The sequence below is a fragment of the Symphalangus syndactylus genome, chromosome X, assembly GCF_028878055.3.
Source record: "Symphalangus syndactylus isolate Jambi chromosome X, NHGRI_mSymSyn1-v2.1_pri, whole genome shotgun sequence".
NCBI lineage: Eukaryota > Metazoa > Chordata > Mammalia > Primates > Hylobatidae > Symphalangus > Symphalangus syndactylus.
The window spans coordinates 152,226,041-152,241,982 of NC_072447.2; the positions used below are offsets into that span (position 1 = coordinate 152,226,041).

Here is a 15,942-nt window from a genome sequence, read left to right on the forward strand (position 1 = left end):
CCCTCTGAGAACAAAGTCCTCACCTCCCTGAGATCCAGAAACAGAGGTGAGGAGGCCCCACATCTGTCACCTCTGCGTGGGGTGTCCACGGCTGACCCCACCAGCTGAATCCTTCAGGTATGAGGTGGGTGTTCCAAAGTCCTCCTGTGGGTTATTCATCTTTACTTCTGCTGGGGCTTCTACTTACTCGACCCTCAAACCCTTGAGATGAGCAGACATCTCCCTTGACACCAATGCCTCATCCCCCTGAGGGCTCCTCAACTTCCTGCCGTGGTGCAAGTGAGCTTGCCACTTAGCACCATCCCTGATCAGCTACCCCCCCGGCCCCCACATCTAAGAACAGAATTCACCTAGACTCTGTGGGGTGGCTTCTTTCTGGGTTGGGGGTACCTCCATTCCTCATGAACGGGGCAAACCTCGGGTCCTGCTGATCCTGGGAGTCCTCCTTCTACTGACCAGGTGTGGAGCCCTCTGTTGAATCTTTCAGTGCCCTCTGGGATCAAGGTACTCACCTCCCTCAGACCTCTCACCCCTAGTCACGACGGGAGAAATGAGACCATGCCTCATGCCATTCCTGCCTGGGGCCACCTGGGGCTGAGAACAGGTGACACCAGTGTCTGTGAGGTCCTTTCTTTTCTGAGAGCGTGGAGGTACCTTCTTACCTTCAGTCCTCACCAAACTTCCTCCCCGTCACTCCTGGAAGACCCTGGATTCCACCCTGTGCTGACCAGGTGTGGCTCCCTCTGCTGAGCTGAGGAAACCCCTCGGACCAAGGCCCCCACCTCCCTGAGACCTGGGAGGCAGAAGTGAGGGGGCACCTCATGGTCACTCATGCGTGAGATACCCAAGGCTGACCAAAGGAGCAGGTTTCAGGGGGCCTCGTCGGTCTCGGTGTCCTCTAGGTATTCATATTTGCTCCTCACAGAATCTGGCCCCTTCCATTTTGCTGAACCAGAGATGAGTCTTGCAGACCAAGGCCAATTTCTCCCTTAGACCCTCTTTGAGAAAGTGTGTGTTGGGGGTGGACAGGGCACTTCCCTTCCTCACAGTCCTGCCTGGGGCCTCCCAAGACTGACAGCAGGGGCAGGTTTCCTAGGTCTGGGATGAGAGGTCTGGTGAATCCTTCCTCAGGCCTCTGGGACTCCTCCTTCTGCTCACCTGAGGCCCCACTCCTCGTACCACAGCCCTGTCCCCATTGACACCCGATCCCACCAGCCACAATGCACCACATGTGGCCACCGTGCCCGGGATCACCCAGGCCAGGATCCCCACCGAGCTGGACTCCAGGGTCCCCTCTGTCCTCTGTCTTGTTCCTTCCCTGGTCTCCTAGAGGGCTGGGCCCCACCCCTCTGTGGACCTGAGTCTCTATCTGTCGGATTCCCGAGGCTGAATGAGGAGGGGCCTCGGTCTCAGATAGGGGCCGGGTGGGCCCCTTGTCCTGGGGTACTGGGTCCGCTCAGGCCTTCCTTGTCTCCCAGCAGGACCCGGACCCTCCCTCTATTCTCCCGCGGCCATGCTAACGATACCAACCCCCTTCCCTCGGTCAGCCCAGGATGCAGATATCAGGATCCGCTTCCCTGACCGCCATGCCCGGAACGTCCCAGGGTTGACTGCAGGGGCAGTGACTCCCTCTGTGGGGCCTCAGCCCTCCCTCAGGGTCCTGGCCCTGATGCCTGGCAGAGCCTGGCCCCTGCCCTCTCCCAACCAGTCCTGCCCTGGTCACACCAAGCTCTGACCCAGAGTCCCCTGGGGCTTAAGCAGTGAGGTGGCGAAGGGTGGCCCAGCCCGAGAAGTCCACCCCCGGGTGGTCCAGGGCTGGCAGCAGGGGTGGTGCTGGATTATTTGGGGCCCTCTATCTGGGGTGGGGGCGTCCTCAGTCCTCCCTCAGCGTCTCACCTTGCCTCCCCACAGAGCCTGGGCCCGCTTCCCTCTGCCGATCTTCAGCCACCACTCAGAACCAAGCCCTTGCTACTCTCTGACCCCCAGTGCGCAAGTCAGAGGCCTTACATCCGGGCACCCGGAGCTTCCCTGGGTTGACAGCAGGGGCCAAACCGGATTCTGCCACGGGAGACTTGGGGGTGGGGTGGAGTGGGGGGTTGAGGATGGAGGTGGGGAACCTGAGACTGTAGGTCATGGTGGTGGTGGCTGGGTTAGGGGTGTGGAGGCATTCAGCCCTCCCTCAGGGTTCTGAACTTGATGCCAGTCAGAGCCTGGGCCCAGCCTGATAAGCCCGACTCCGCCAGGTCAGGTTGTCCAGGGCTGGCACAGGGGCCGTGCTGTATTATTTGGGGTCCTCTATCTGGGGTGGGTGTTCTTGAGTCCTCTCTCAGGGTCTCACCTTGCCTCCTCACAGAGCCTGGGCCCGCTTCCCTCGGCCGATATCGACCCACCGCTCACAGCGAGACCCCCTGCTACTCTCTGACACCCAGCGTGCAAGTCACTGGCCTTACATCCGGGCACCTGGGGCTTCCCTGGGTTGACAACAGAGGTGGAACCAGATTCTGCCGCGGGAGAGTTGAGGGTGGGGTGGAGTTTAGGGTGGGGTGGGGTGGGGTGGGGTGTAGAGTGGGGCTGAGGATGGGGCTGGGGAACCTGGGGCTGTAGGTCATGGTTCGGTGGGGGGGGGGGGCAGCCCTCCCTCAGGGTCCTGACCTTGATGCCGCGCAGAGCCTGGGCCCTGCCCTCTCCTAACCAGCCCTGCCCTGGTCACACCAAGCTCTCACTCCAGAGTGCCCAGCAGCTTGAGCGGCGGAGGGAGGGGGTCGGCCCAGCCTCACAAGTCAGCCCCAGATCAGCCCCCGGGTGGTACAGGGCTGGGAGCGGAGAAGGCACTTGGTTCTTTGGGGTCCTCTATCTGGGGCGGGGGCATTCTCAGTCTTCCCTCAGCACCTCACCTTGACTCCTCACAGAGCCTGGGCCCGCTTCCCTCCACCGGTATGAAGCCGCCCCTCAGAAGGAGGCCTCTCCCTTCTCTCTGACCCCAGTGCGCGTGTCAGTGACGTCACATCCGGCCTCTAAGCCTGGGGCTTCCCTGGGTTGACAGTAGGGGCTGAATCGGGTTCTGGTGGAGTAAGGGTGGGGATGGGGATAGGGGCCCTCAGTCATCCCTCAGAGGGTCCTGACCTTGATACCTGGGTCTGGATCCCCATTTTCTGCCGATTGGGTGTGCTCCTCTCAGACCAAGTCTCTGACTCCCAGTCGCATGAGGTGGCAGTGAGGGGAGGGGTGTGGTCGGGGTGACGACATTGCCAGGGTCTTCCAGGGCTGACAGGAAGGGCTGAGCTGGATTCTGTGGCCCCTCTATGTGGGGAGGGTGGACCTTCAGTCTCTACTCAGGAGGGTTCTCCTCCTGGCTCCTGGCTCTTCGATGAAGTGATGGGTGGGAGATGATCCGTTTATGTCACCTTTGAGCATTTGTCCAGCTGCACGCGTTGCAGAGAATGGCTGCGGGTCCAAGGCTAGATGCTCCCTGGGGGGCTGCAGCACCTGTGATTGTAGGACCTCTGAGAGAAGATGCACACCTTCCCATGGGGGCTCCTCCCCAGCCAGAGCTAGACTTTGCAAACCTTTTGTCCTAAAAGGTTTATTTTTACACGGAAGAGGCTGAGCAGCAGCAAGAGATTTGGAGAAGCCATGTGTTTTGAAGGTATCGAACACAGCAGAGTCCAGATTAGTGATTTTCATATTTTAATCCTCATTCATATGGTAATAAATTTTACATTGTATGTGTACATTAGATATAGTATATGTACATTTTGTTTATATCTACGTTTATATACATACCTGTTTTAGACATTATGTACATTTATGCTTATATGTATATATACATGCATATATATCTTTATATCATAGATGTATAATTATATATACTTACGTGTATATATCTTTAGATACATATTCGTTTGTATTTGTAGACTTTATACTATATATATGCACACATATTTTATTAATATCTACTCATAGTATGTGGCCTTCACACATACTTACTATTCTATTCCTAGTTCATTCTTTATATTCCATTAAAATAATAATTTCGTGGAAGGCTGGTCTTCTCCTACTAAGTTTGTTTCAGGTGGTTGTTAGCAGAACTCTGGAGCCATAGTGTCTCAATCAACTCAAATTTCCTGGTGTCGTGATATTACCCCACGGCTACTGGCATCAGATTCTGTGGCGCTGCCTCAGATTGCGCAATGATGTGGGGTGGAATGTTAAACACTTTCTCCTATCCATCCTGTAATCTGCCATCTATGCAGGGTACAGACCTCCTCGATTTCCCTGCTGCTCCCTGGACCCAAAACACAAGTACTAGTTTAGCACAGGCTTCAGTCATCCCCAGGGCTTTCTCTGTTTTGATGTTTTTTTTTTTTTTTTTTAATCTTTTCCCTTCTATATTTTTCCGGGGTTGATTTGGGGAGCAGAGCACAGCAACCTGAGCTTGGTTGTCACTTTGGCAATGACAGTTAAGGCACTCACTCTGTATTTAATTTAAGTAGCGTTTACATCTTTGCCATATTCTGTTCCCCATCAAGGAATATGGTATACAGATCCATTTACTTGAGATTATTTCCTGAGTCTATCAGCAACTTTGCACAGTTGCTTCCATGAAGGTCTTGTTAGGCTCTTCTTACTTCCATTTTGGATTTTAATGCTGCTGTGAATGGTATATTTTCTATTTTCTATTTTATGCACTAAGTTGCTTCTGTGTGGCAAGGCTCATGATTTTGCTGTAATCACCTTCTATATGACGTTTTCTGAAGTCTTTTATTCATTTGAATATTCAATGTGTCTATTCCTTTGAATTTTCTATGTAGATAATCATATAGTTAACAAATACTATTTCTTAGCAGTCTTCATATCTCATTTTCATTTTGACATCCATAGCTCTGTCTCTTTTTCATTTTCATATTCACTGCAGATGTAGGTGGTAGTGGTGACAGCATAGGTCAACGACTTGTCACTGCCGTGAATGGCAGAGCTTCTGACATTTCACATTTATGTATGCTTGCTGCCGATTTGAGGAAATGGAAGTTCCTTTTAATGTTAGTTTGCTTAACATTGTTAATTTGTACTTACATAGAATTCATTTCAGAGCCTTTGCCTGTACCCATTGCCATGACTGAATGTTTTTTTCTAGTCTATCTTGTATGCAGGGAATTAGAATTGAATTTTTTTCTAACATTTCATCGTATTTTTATTCCATGCATACAGGCGGCTTGTTCGTTTAATCCACTGTTGTGTTGGATATGTGATTATCTGTTTATGACATTTGCTGTGATATGTGTGAACACTTGCCTCACAAATTCTTTTCATGAGTGCTCGGGTGCCTTCATCTGTTTATGAATCTAGGAGAGCGAGCCTGGGAGAATGAGTTAAACAATTGCCCATTTTGGATGCATTGGAAGAGTTGAGATAAGACAGTGATTCATTTTCCCTTGCCACTTGGCTGAACGGGCCTCCAAAATTTCCTGTCCTGGAATATTTGAGGGTAGATTGAACTTTGAATACACTTTCAGTTTGTGGAAGTACCATTGGTTTTATCCATTCACCTCTTCAAGGACATCTTGGTTGGTGATTATGAATAAACTACTATATACATTCGTGTACACGATCTTCCATGTGAGAACCAAAGTTTCCAATTCACTTAGGTAAAACCTAGGAGTACGACTGATGGATCTAAAGGTAAGTCTATGTTTTACTACATAAGAAAGGGCCAAAAGGCCTTCTAGAGTGAATGAAACATTTTTCTTGTCTACCAGCTATGAATGAGAATTCCACATCCTCTCCAGAATTTGATATTCTCAGGTATTTGAATTCTATCCATTGTACTAGGTGGGTAGAGGAATCTTAGTGCTGTTGACATTTGCATTATTAGTGAATAATTATGGTGATCATCTTTTCACGTGTGTATCTTCATTGGTGAATGTATGTGTATTTCTGCGTGTCTTCATTGGTGAATGTCTTCAAATCATTTACATCTTTAGTTGGATTCTTTGTTTTCAAAGGTTGAATGTTAAAAGTTTGGTGTTTATTCAGCATATGAGTTCTTTATCAGACATCAGATTACTAATATTTTCTCTCCATCTATATCGTTTTTTCCATTCTTCTAACAGTATTTTTTTTTTTTTTTTTTTTTTTGGAGATGGAGCCTCACTCTGTCCCCCAGCCTGGAGTGCAGTGGCGTGATCTCGACTCACTGCAATCTCTACCCCCTGAGTTCAAGCGATTCTCCTGCCTCAGCCTCCCGAGTAGCTGGGATTACAGGTGCCTGCAAACGTGCCCGGCTAATTTTTGTATTTTTAGTAGAGACAGGATTTCACCATCTTGGCCAGGCTGGTCTTGAACTCCTGACCTCATGATCCACCTGCCTCAGTCTCCCAAAGTGCTGGGATGACAGGCGTGAGCCACCGTGCCCGGCTGAGATTCACAGGAAAACCAGGATCGGAGGGGTATAAGTTTGTAGGAAAGAGGTTTTTAAGTGGCAGCATCTTTGCATGATTCAAACTCTGGAGGCATATGTATAAAGTCCAAGAAACACATGAGAAAATTGTACTTCTTGGAAACTAAGGAGCTCACAAATGATGAAATGTGATTCACACCGATTTGTAAATGAGCACCCATTTGTAAGTGAGCAGGCCGAGACAGGGAGATGCAGACCTGGCTGGACTCTGGATTAATCCATTCCCATGTCTGCATTCTCTTATGGCCTCTTCCCACGTCTCCCAGGACTCTGCCACCTACTGTCAAATTAAAAATCACAGGCAGGGATACCTCTGGGTTCTGGTGTGTGGGTGTTGGGGCTCTCTGCACGCCCTGATTTCAGAGCTCTTTTGATGTCTGTGCCCAGTTGTGTCTATGGTAAGAACTTGAATCTGTTTCTTCTGATCATTCAAAGAGGTTTGTCGATGATAGCATGTGTTCTAAGATGAACACCCCAAGTGACCAGAAAAGGCTGCTTCCTAAGTTAAAACATGACATGACATCTTTTAAATTAATTTTTGGCTCCAAAAGAAAGAAGGAGAAGGAAGGAAGGGAGGGAAAGGGAGAGAGAGAGAGAGAGATGGAAGGAAGGAAGGAAGGAAGGAAGGAAGGAAGGAAGGAAGGAAGCAGAGAGAGAGAGAAAGAAAGAGAGAAAGAGAAAGAAAAAAGGAAAGGAAAGGAAAGGAAAACAAGAAAGAAAAAGTGGGGGCATAGTGGGGGAATCAAGGAAGGAAGTAAAAAACCCCACCAGATCCAGTACAGACATAAAAGCCAAACGTAAATCCTGTCCACCAGACACTAATGAGCACCCTCTAAACTGCAAACCTGTAGGACTCCTTGGTAGTATGTGTCACCGCCACAACTATCAAGGGCACTTTTTAACTCAATGACAAAGCCAGACGTGATCTCATCTGTATGTAAAGTGAAGATCCTGTTATATAAAGGCACCACCATGACAAGGAATGGCCAGCAACACAGTGTCATTGTGAACCCTCGGCCGGCAATGCTAGCAGCACAATTGGCACTCAGCGAGCAACTCCAGGTAATTTTTTTTTTTTTTTTTTGAGACGGAGTCTTGCTCTGTCACCCAGGCTGGAGTGCAGTGGTGCGATCTCGGCTCGCTGCAAGCTCCGCCTCCCGGGTTCATGCCATTCTCCTGCCTCAGCCTCCCGAGTAGCTGTGACTACAGGCTCCCGCCACCACGCCCGGCTAATTTTTTGTATTTTTAGTACAGACGGGGTTTCTCCGTGTTAGCCAGGACGGTCTCCATCTCCTGAGCTTGTGATCCACCCGCCTCAGCCTCCCAAAGTGCTGGGGTTACAGATGTGAGCCACCGCGCCCAGCCAGCTCCAGATAATTTTTAATGAGCAGAGGCAGGATGTCTGAGGGGCTTCCTAAAACTCAGCAACTTCTCGAGAACCTCCTGGGCACTTTTCCAGGGAGGCGTGTTAGGCTGAAGTCTCTATCATGCAAGCCAAAGATGTCAGAGCGGGGTACTGGACTGCAAAGAAAGAAAAAGGATGGAGACCATGAAGACTTTTTTGTGCAGTCAGAAAATTACTCATTTTCTGACACATTTATTGACCAGCACGTATTCTGCCCAAATGCTCGCCTCTATGTGCTCTGGTCTGCATAGGCTGGGTACGCCTGGGCCCATCGCTAGCTGGCATATACCGTGACATGCGGTGGCTGTGGGGGCAATGGTGGTGCAGAGCTGGGGGATGGGGGAACATGGCCATGGAGGCAGCAGGCTGTGCAGCCCCAGCAGCCACTAGGGTCACCGGTACCCAGAGATGGCAAAAGGGCAGCATGCCAGGTGCAGGAAGTCCTGTGGTGTCCATGGCAAGGGCACTAGGGGACGCTGTGGGAAGGGCCACCACAGGCCCGTAAGAATTCATCTGAGTGGGATATCCAGGGACATAGAGGAAGGGCAGTGCTGCAGGCCCAGGGACAGTGGCCACCGGAGTGACGTGAGCCTGGCTGCCCTCTGACCACTCGCCCGCCGGCTGGGTCGCTGGAGCGTTGTCACTCGCCATGGCGGGATTGGGCACCATCACAGGAGTTGCTGGTGGAGCAGAGCCACTCCTGATTTGGGTGTTGGGACCGGCCGGTTCCTGGTGTTGCAGTGTGACCTGGTCATTCTCATTCGGAGATGTGTGATCTTGTTGCTCAGTGTCTGCTGGTGCCAGACAGGATCCAGCAGCTTCTGGCTTGTCCTCCTCCTGATGTCTTGGTGCAGACTTGACGCCCACTCTTCTCTTCATCCTCACGAGGAGGTGAGGGGAGTCTCTTTGAAAGTAAGGATGGCAGTAGAACTCTAACTGTAAGTCAAAGTTTAAATAAACAAAAGGAAACTGCAAGTCACAAGGATGGACTACAACTACCAACCATCTACGCCCCTGTGCAAGAGAACTCTGCTGGCCCAGGAGGCCTTTCTGGAAAAGGTCCCAGTCCCCAAAGGAAGCTGGGGACTCGCGTTCACATCGTCAAGGTTTACCAAGTTGTGGCGGGCCTTTCCGTCTTGGAAAAAGCCTCAAAATGGCAGATTAGGGTGTCCATGGCCAGCGGAAAGGGTCTTTGAAGTTGCAGACCAGGAGGGAAGAAGATTCTGGGCCTCCCCCATGCAGTGTCGGCTGGCAACAGAATGCACCCCGGCTGGGCTGGAGGCCCTGGGCACTGGCTCTTCCACACCAGGGGCCCACCTACCAAGGGCAGCAGGAGCATCTGCACCTCCTGCGCCAGGCGCCCTTCAGCACTTCAACTTGAGCACTTCTCCAGACACCAGCTAGGGTGACAGTGGTACAAATACCAGACTCCCCTGGCCTGCTCACCTCACACGGTAAAGCGCTATGGAGTCAGGGGGACACAGCAACCACCAGACGACATGGCTGGCCCGGGGCAGGAGGACATGCAGATATGGCTACTTAGCACCTGTGATATTTTACACACTCGAGAGGGGCAGGTACTATCCTCAGCCCTCTCCCCACATTCGCTCTTAGTTCATGTCACCTCCACCCAGAGGGGGACACAAGCCCACAGTGATGGCCCCACACCCTGCCTGAGGTCGCCCACTTCCCAGGAGGCAGTCCTGGGACTTCCACCCGACCAGGCCCCAGAGCCCACCGACTTAACCCCCCCAGAGGCTTGTCGTTCATTACCTTATTCGAGATGGAGACCGGCCTGTTTGTGGAGAAAATGCGGGTGAAGGTCCTGAAAGTGCATTGACGCCATTTTCGGAAGCCATGCAAGTTTAGCTGGTGGAAGAAGCTCTTTATCGAATTTGTGGCAAACACTTTGTGTGCGACGTCCCTTTTGAGAATCTCCTTTTCAAAGAGTTTTTGATTGATCACTATACAAGTCCCACTGTCATCCCACCAGATGGACGAAAACTGGTTGCTGCTGACCAGTCTCCACAGTTTCTGCGGAAAGGGGAGGGAGAGGAGATTATCTGCTCCCTGGGGCGGGACGTCACCGTCAGGGTGCGGCCTTCTGAACGAAGCTGCCTCGGCCAGAGGTTGGAAAGCGATTTCTTCTGTCAGCAGCATGAAGTTAGGGCTCCCAGTGGACACTGGGTCGTGCCAGGCAGGGGAAGGATCTGCTGGGTGAAGGTAGGTCTCTGAGTGCAATTGGGGAGGAAAAGGCACCCTTTCCAAGCCGTGACCCTGTCCTCTCAAATTTCTTTCTTCACAGCGAGCCATGATCAATGATGGCTAGTCCTCCAACTGGCAAACTTGCTAGTGCAGTGTGGCCAGCAGCACCCCTTGGCAGTCATGTAACCAGCCCCATGACATCATAAAGGGGCTCTGACTGCCGGGGGAGGGGTGGCATCTCCACACACCCAGCAAGTTATGTAATAAAGGGCCAAGGCAGACAAGTAGCTGCCCATCTGCATGTGCACATTCCGATCCTCACAGTCATTTCAATGGGAAAGATGACACTAGTGCACAGGAGTGCCAAGGGGCCCTGCCACACCTTAGGTGCAGACCTGGAGCGGTCCCCTTGTCCTAGAGCTCCTGAGCCAGGCAGAACTACAGGAAAGCCCTGGCTCAGGAAGGTCAGAGCTCACCATCTGAGTCATGGGCCCACAGACCCCAGCACATGACTGACACTTTGAAGCACAGAATAAAGGGTAGGACAATGCCCACGGGTCAGGCTGTAGCCACGCCACCCTTTCCACCCTGTCCTAGCCAGAGGCAGCAATGTGCTCCATACAGATCCTCCTAACACACCCACACTGTCGGTCCCCAGCACGCAGATACCCGACAGCCACTTAGGCAAATGGCTTAGCTGACTGCCCCAGCACACACCGTCGCCATGCAGTCCAGTGGGGAGTCGGAGGCAGCCTTCTTCCTGCCTCTCCTCGGCCTGCACGTGTCCCCCCACCAAGCAGAGACACCCTTCTACACCCCGGGTCTCTGCAGTCACATCGTGGTGGGGCATGCAGCTGTTGGCCTTTGAGCATGTCTTGTTTTCCTTGGCCAGTGTCTCCAGAGAAACGCACATGGGTTTGTGCCTAGTGGTCCATCTCTGCAACAGTTGTTCCTTTGGGATCGGATGCTAGGAGGTCACGGGAGAGGTGTCCATCCAAAGCAGTGTCTGTGTCGTACACTGTCCCCACACACAGGGCCACCTCTGCACAGACTCCCCCGACTCGATTCTGGGCACAGAGCTCAGGGATCTTCCAGAGACTGCCACGAACCGGTGATGCCTCCACGCTTGAGACACCCTGACCGCAGGGCCCAAGATGCACTGGCTCAGGGGGTGACAGTGAGGGGTCTGCAAACAGACTGCTGATGCTGGTGTCTCAACCTGGCCGCTGCCGAGCTGTGTGACTTGGGCACGTCACTTAACCTCTCTCGGCCTCCGTCTCCTCCCGGGGATAAGAGTAGTAGCACCTGCTTCCCGGGGCTGTGAGGATCCAGTGGGACGTATAGGCTTGCAGGGCGGACTCCTCTGCTCAAGAGACATGATGACTCTGGTCAAGGCAGCAGTCAGGAGCGTGGGCAGGAGCTGGGTGATGGAGAACCCACAGGCCTGTGGAGAGAGGGAGTGTGTGAGAGACTTCAGCTGAGAACCGAACCTTGGAGGTTCTAACAAAGGCTGACTTACAGGTCTTCTTCAGTGCTGCTCTGGGGCCTCTTGGGGCTCCTGTCCTCCTGGTCAGCCTGTCCCCTGAGAATCTGAAGGAGGAAGTGAGAGGGCTACTCAGCGTGCAGCTAGCCTGCAGAGATCAAGGCTCTATGAGTGACAGTAGGGTGAATGGGGCCAGGTGCTATGGGGTCCCATGTGTGCTGGGGCAGGTGGGGCCCTTGGTGCACATTCAGGGTGAACACTTCACCTTCACTGCTGACACTGCCTGGGCCTCCTCTGCTCTGTGACCTGAGGACACTGTCTCAGACCAAGGCCTGACTGCTTCCTGGAGCTCCCGGAAGAGGAATCGAGGGGCCCTTAGGCTGCAGACTGCAGGTAGAGCCCCGGTCCCTCAGTGCTGTCAAGAGGGCGGGCAGGACACTCTTGAGTTCTACACACCTTTGGGGCAGATGGTCCCCTCTGCGCTCACTCAGGGCCCTCACCTTTCTCCTGGCAGGGACTGGACTCCACTCCTCTACTCGCCTGAGAATCTCTCGGATCAAGAGCTCACATCCCTGATATGGAACAGAAGGACATGCCCCAACCAACATCTGCCCACACCTGCCCAGGGTTTCCTCGGAAGTACAGTAAGAGATGTCCAAATTCAATGGGGTCCATGTGTCCTGGGGTGAGGATACTGCCCGGTCCTCATCTTGATGCCTGCAGGGTCTGGAACCCTCCCCCTGTTGACCTGAGGCCCTATCTCCAGGAGACACCTGAAGAGGAAGTGAGGGGAGTCCATCCACCCAGCGGCTTCCCTCAGCTGACAGAAGGGGCAGGGTGGGGCTAGGTCCTCTGTGTTTGGTGAGTGGGGTCCCCTCAGTCTGCACCTGGACTCCTGGCAGGGCCTGGGACCCTCCCTCTGCTGACTTCAGTGCAGCGCCCTCAGACCAAGGCCAGCCCTCCCTGACACCAATGATCCCAGGATAAAGGAGGGACCTCAGCAGACAGTCCTGCCCGGGTTCTCTGGGGTGACAGTAGGGGCAGGGCAAACTCTCTTGATCTGAGAGTTTCTCTGGCCTGGAGGTACCCTCAATCCTCCCTTAGGTTCCTCACCTGGACTGCTCTCCAATCCTGTGACCACTGTGTCTGTTGAACACAGTGCCTCCCTGTTTTGTCCACACACCCTCTGAGAACAAAGTCCTCACCTCCCTGAGATCCAGAAACAGAGGTGAGGAGGCCCCACATCTGTCACCTCTGCGTGGGGTGTCCACGGCTGACCCCACCAGCTGAATCCTTCAGGTATGAGGTGGGTGTTCCAAAGTCCTCCTGTGGGTTATTCATCTTTACTTCTGCTGGGGCTTCTACTTACTCGACCCTCAAACCCTTGAGATGAGCAGACATCTCCCTTGACACCAATGCCTCATCCCCCTGAGGGCTCCTCAACTTCCTGCCGTGGTGCAAGTGAGCTTGCCACTTAGCACCATCCCTGATCAGCTACCCCCCCGGCCCCCACATCTAAGAACAGAATTCACCTGGACTCTGTGGGGTGGCTTCTTTCTGGGTTGGGGGTACCTCCATTCCTCATGAACGGGGCAAACCTCGGGTCCTGCTGATCCTGGGAGTCCTCCTTCTACTGACCAGGTGTGGAGCCCTCTGTTGAATCTTTCAGTGCCCTCTGGGATCAAGGTACTCACCTCCCTCAGACCTCTCACCCCTAGTCACGACGGGAGAAATGAGACCATGCCTCATGCCATTCCTGCCTGGGGCCACCTGGGGCTGAGAACAGGTGACACCAGTGTCTGTGAGGTCCTTTCTTTTCTGAGAGCGTGGAGGTACCTTCTTACCTTCAGTCCTCACCAAACTTCCTCCCCGTCACTCCTGGAAGACCCTGGATTCCACCCTGTGCTGACCAGGTGTGGCTCCCTCTGCTGAGCTGAGGAAACCCCTCGGACCAAGGCCCCCACCTCCCTGAGACCTGGGAGGCAGAAGTGAGGGGGCACCTCATGGTCACTCATGCGTGAGATACCCAAGGCTGACCAAAGGAGCAGGTTTCAGGGGGCCTCGTCGGTCTCGGTGTCCTCTAGGTATTCATATTTGCTCCTCACAGAATCTGGCCCCTTCCATTTTGCTGAACCAGAGATGAGTCTTGCAGACCAAGGCCAATTTCTCCCTTAGACCCTCTTTGAGAAAGTGTGTGTTGGGGGTGGACAGGGCACTTCCCTTCCTCACAGTCCTGCCTGGGGCCTCCCAAGACTGACAGCAGGGGCAGGTTTCCTAGGTCTGGGATGAGAGGTCTGGTGAATCCTTCCTCAGGCCTCTGGGACTCCTCCTTCTGCTCACCTGAGGCCCCACTCCTCGTACCACAGCCCTGTCCCCATTGACACCCGATCCCACCAGCCACAATGCACCACATGTGGCCACCGTGCCCGGGATCACCCAGGCCAGGATCCCCACCGAGCTGGACTCCAGGGTCCCCTCTGTCCTCTGTCTTGTTCCTTCCCTGGTCTCCTAGAGGGCTGGGCCCCACCCCTCTGTGGACCTGAGTCTCTATCTGTCGGATTCCCGAGGCTGAATGAGGAGGGGCCTCGGTCTCAGATAGGGGCCGGGTGGGCCCCTTGTCCTGGGGTACTGGGTCCGCTCAGGCCTTCCTTGTCTCCCAGCAGGACCCGGACCCTCCCTCTATTCTCCCGCGGCCATGCTAACGATACCAACCCCCTTCCCTCGGTCAGCCCAGGATGCAGATATCAGGATCCGCTTCCCTGACCGCCATGCCCGGAACGTCCCAGGGTTGACTGCAGGGGCAGTGACTCCCTCTGTGGGGCCTCAGCCCTCCCTCAGGGTCCTGGCCCTGATGCCTGGCAGAGCCTGGCCCCTGCCCTCTCCCAACCAGTCCTGCCCTGGTCACACCAAGCTCTGACCCAGAGTCCCCTGGGGCTTAAGCAGTGAGGTGGCGAAGGGTGGCCCAGCCCGAGAAGTCCACCCCCGGGTGGTCCAGGGCTGGCAGCAGGGGTGGTGCTGGATTATTTGGGGCCCTCTATCTGGGGTGGGGGCGTCCTCAGTCCTCCCTCAGCGTCTCACCTTGCCTCCCCACAGAGCCTGGGCCCGCTTCCCTCTGCCGATCTTCAGCCACCACTCAGAACCAAGCCCTTGCTACTCTCTGACCCCCAGTGCGCAAGTCAGAGGCCTTACATCCGGGCACCCGGAGCTTCCCTGGGTTGACAGCAGGGGCCAAACCGGATTCTGCCACGGGAGACTTGGGGGTGGGGTGGAGTGGGGGGTTGAGGATGGAGGTGGGGAACCTGAGACTGTAGGTCATGGTGGTGGTGGCTGGGTTAGGGGTGTGGAGGCATTCAGCCCTCCCTCAGGGTTCTGAACTTGATGCCAGTCAGAGCCTGGGCCCAGCCTGATAAGCCCGACTCCGCCAGGTCAGGTTGTCCAGGGCTGGCACAGGGGCCGTGCTGTATTATTTGGGGTCCTCTATCTGGGGTGGGTGTTCTTGAGTCCTCTCTCAGGGTCTCACCTTGCCTCCTCACAGAGCCTGGGCCCGCTTCCCTCGGCCGATATCGACCCACCGCTCACAGCGAGACCCCCCGCTACTCTCTGACACCCAGCGTGCAAGTCACTGGCCTTACATCCGGGCACCTGGGGCTTCCCTGGGTTGACAACAGAGGTGGAACCAGATTCTGCCGCGGGAGAGTTGAGGGTGGGGTGGAGTTTAGGGTGGGGTGGGGTGGGGTGGGGTGTAGAGTGGGGCTGAGGATGGGGCTGGGGAACCTGGGGCTGTAGGTCATGGTTCGGTGGGGGGGGGGGGGCAGCCCTCCCTCAGGGTCCTGACCTTGATGCCCCGCAGAGCCTGGGCCCTGCCCTCTCCTAACCAGCCCTGCCCTGGTCACACCAAGCTCTCACTCCAGAGTGCCCAGCAGCTTGAGCGGCGGAGGGAGGGGGTCGGCCCAGCCTCACAAGTCAGCCCCAGATCAGCCCCCGGGTGGTACAGGGCTGGGAGCGGAGAAGGCACTTGGTTCTTTGGGGTCCTCTATCTGGGGCGGGGGCATTCTCAGTCTTCCCTCAGCACCTCACCTTGACTCCTCACAGAGCCTGGGCCCGCTTCCCTCCACCGGTATGAAGCCGCCCCTCAGAAGGAGGCCTCTCCCTTCTCTCTGACCCCAGTGCGCGTGTCAGTGACGTCACATCCGGCCTCTAAGCCTGGGGCTTCCCTGGGTTGACAGTAGGGGCTGAATCGGGTTCTGGTGGAGTAAGGGTGGGGATGGGGATAGGGGCCCTCAGTCATCCCTCAGAGGGTCCTGACCTTGATACCTGGGTCTGGATCCCCATTTTCTGCCGATTGGGTGTGCTCCTCTCAGACCAAGTCTCTGACTCCCAGTCGCATGAGGT

General features: G+C 54.5%; 1 protein-coding gene across 1 annotated transcript; it reads right to left on the minus strand.

Moving 5' to 3' along the window:
- Positions 1-1,753: 1,753 nt before the first annotated feature.
- LOC129475435 (heat shock transcription factor, X-linked-like) lies at positions 1,754-15,692 on the minus strand. Its single transcript, XM_055267478.2, has 8 exons — positions 15,628-15,692; positions 11,587-11,657; positions 9,636-11,511; positions 8,152-8,798; positions 2,980-3,061; positions 2,451-2,598; positions 2,008-2,145; positions 1,754-1,815 (listed from the first exon to the last, which is right to left on the minus strand). The coding sequence occupies exons 3-8, from the start codon at positions 10,173-10,175 to the stop codon at positions 1,754-1,756; spliced, it is 1,617 nt and encodes a 538-aa protein (XP_055123453.1). The 5' UTR covers positions 10,176-11,511; positions 11,587-11,657; positions 15,628-15,692.
- Between the last annotated feature and the right edge of the window lie 250 nt (positions 15,693-15,942).

What these genes read in the sequence shown, in the direction of transcription:
- LOC129475435 (XM_055267478.2), bottom strand. Translation starts at nt 10,175, where the DNA reads ATGGCTCGCTGTGAAGAAAGAAATTTGAGAGGACAGGGTCACGGCTTG. An exon ending in TCACTGACACGCGCACTGGG is followed by an intron (nt 2,599 to 2,979) that starts GTCAGAGAGAAG and finishes CATGACCTACAG; the next exon opens with CCCCAGGTTCCCCAGCCCCA. An exon ending in GAAGCTCCGGGTGCCCGGAT is followed by an intron (nt 1,816 to 2,007) that starts GTAAGGCCTCTG and finishes CCCTGCTGCCAG; the next exon opens with CCCTGGACCACCCGGGGGTG.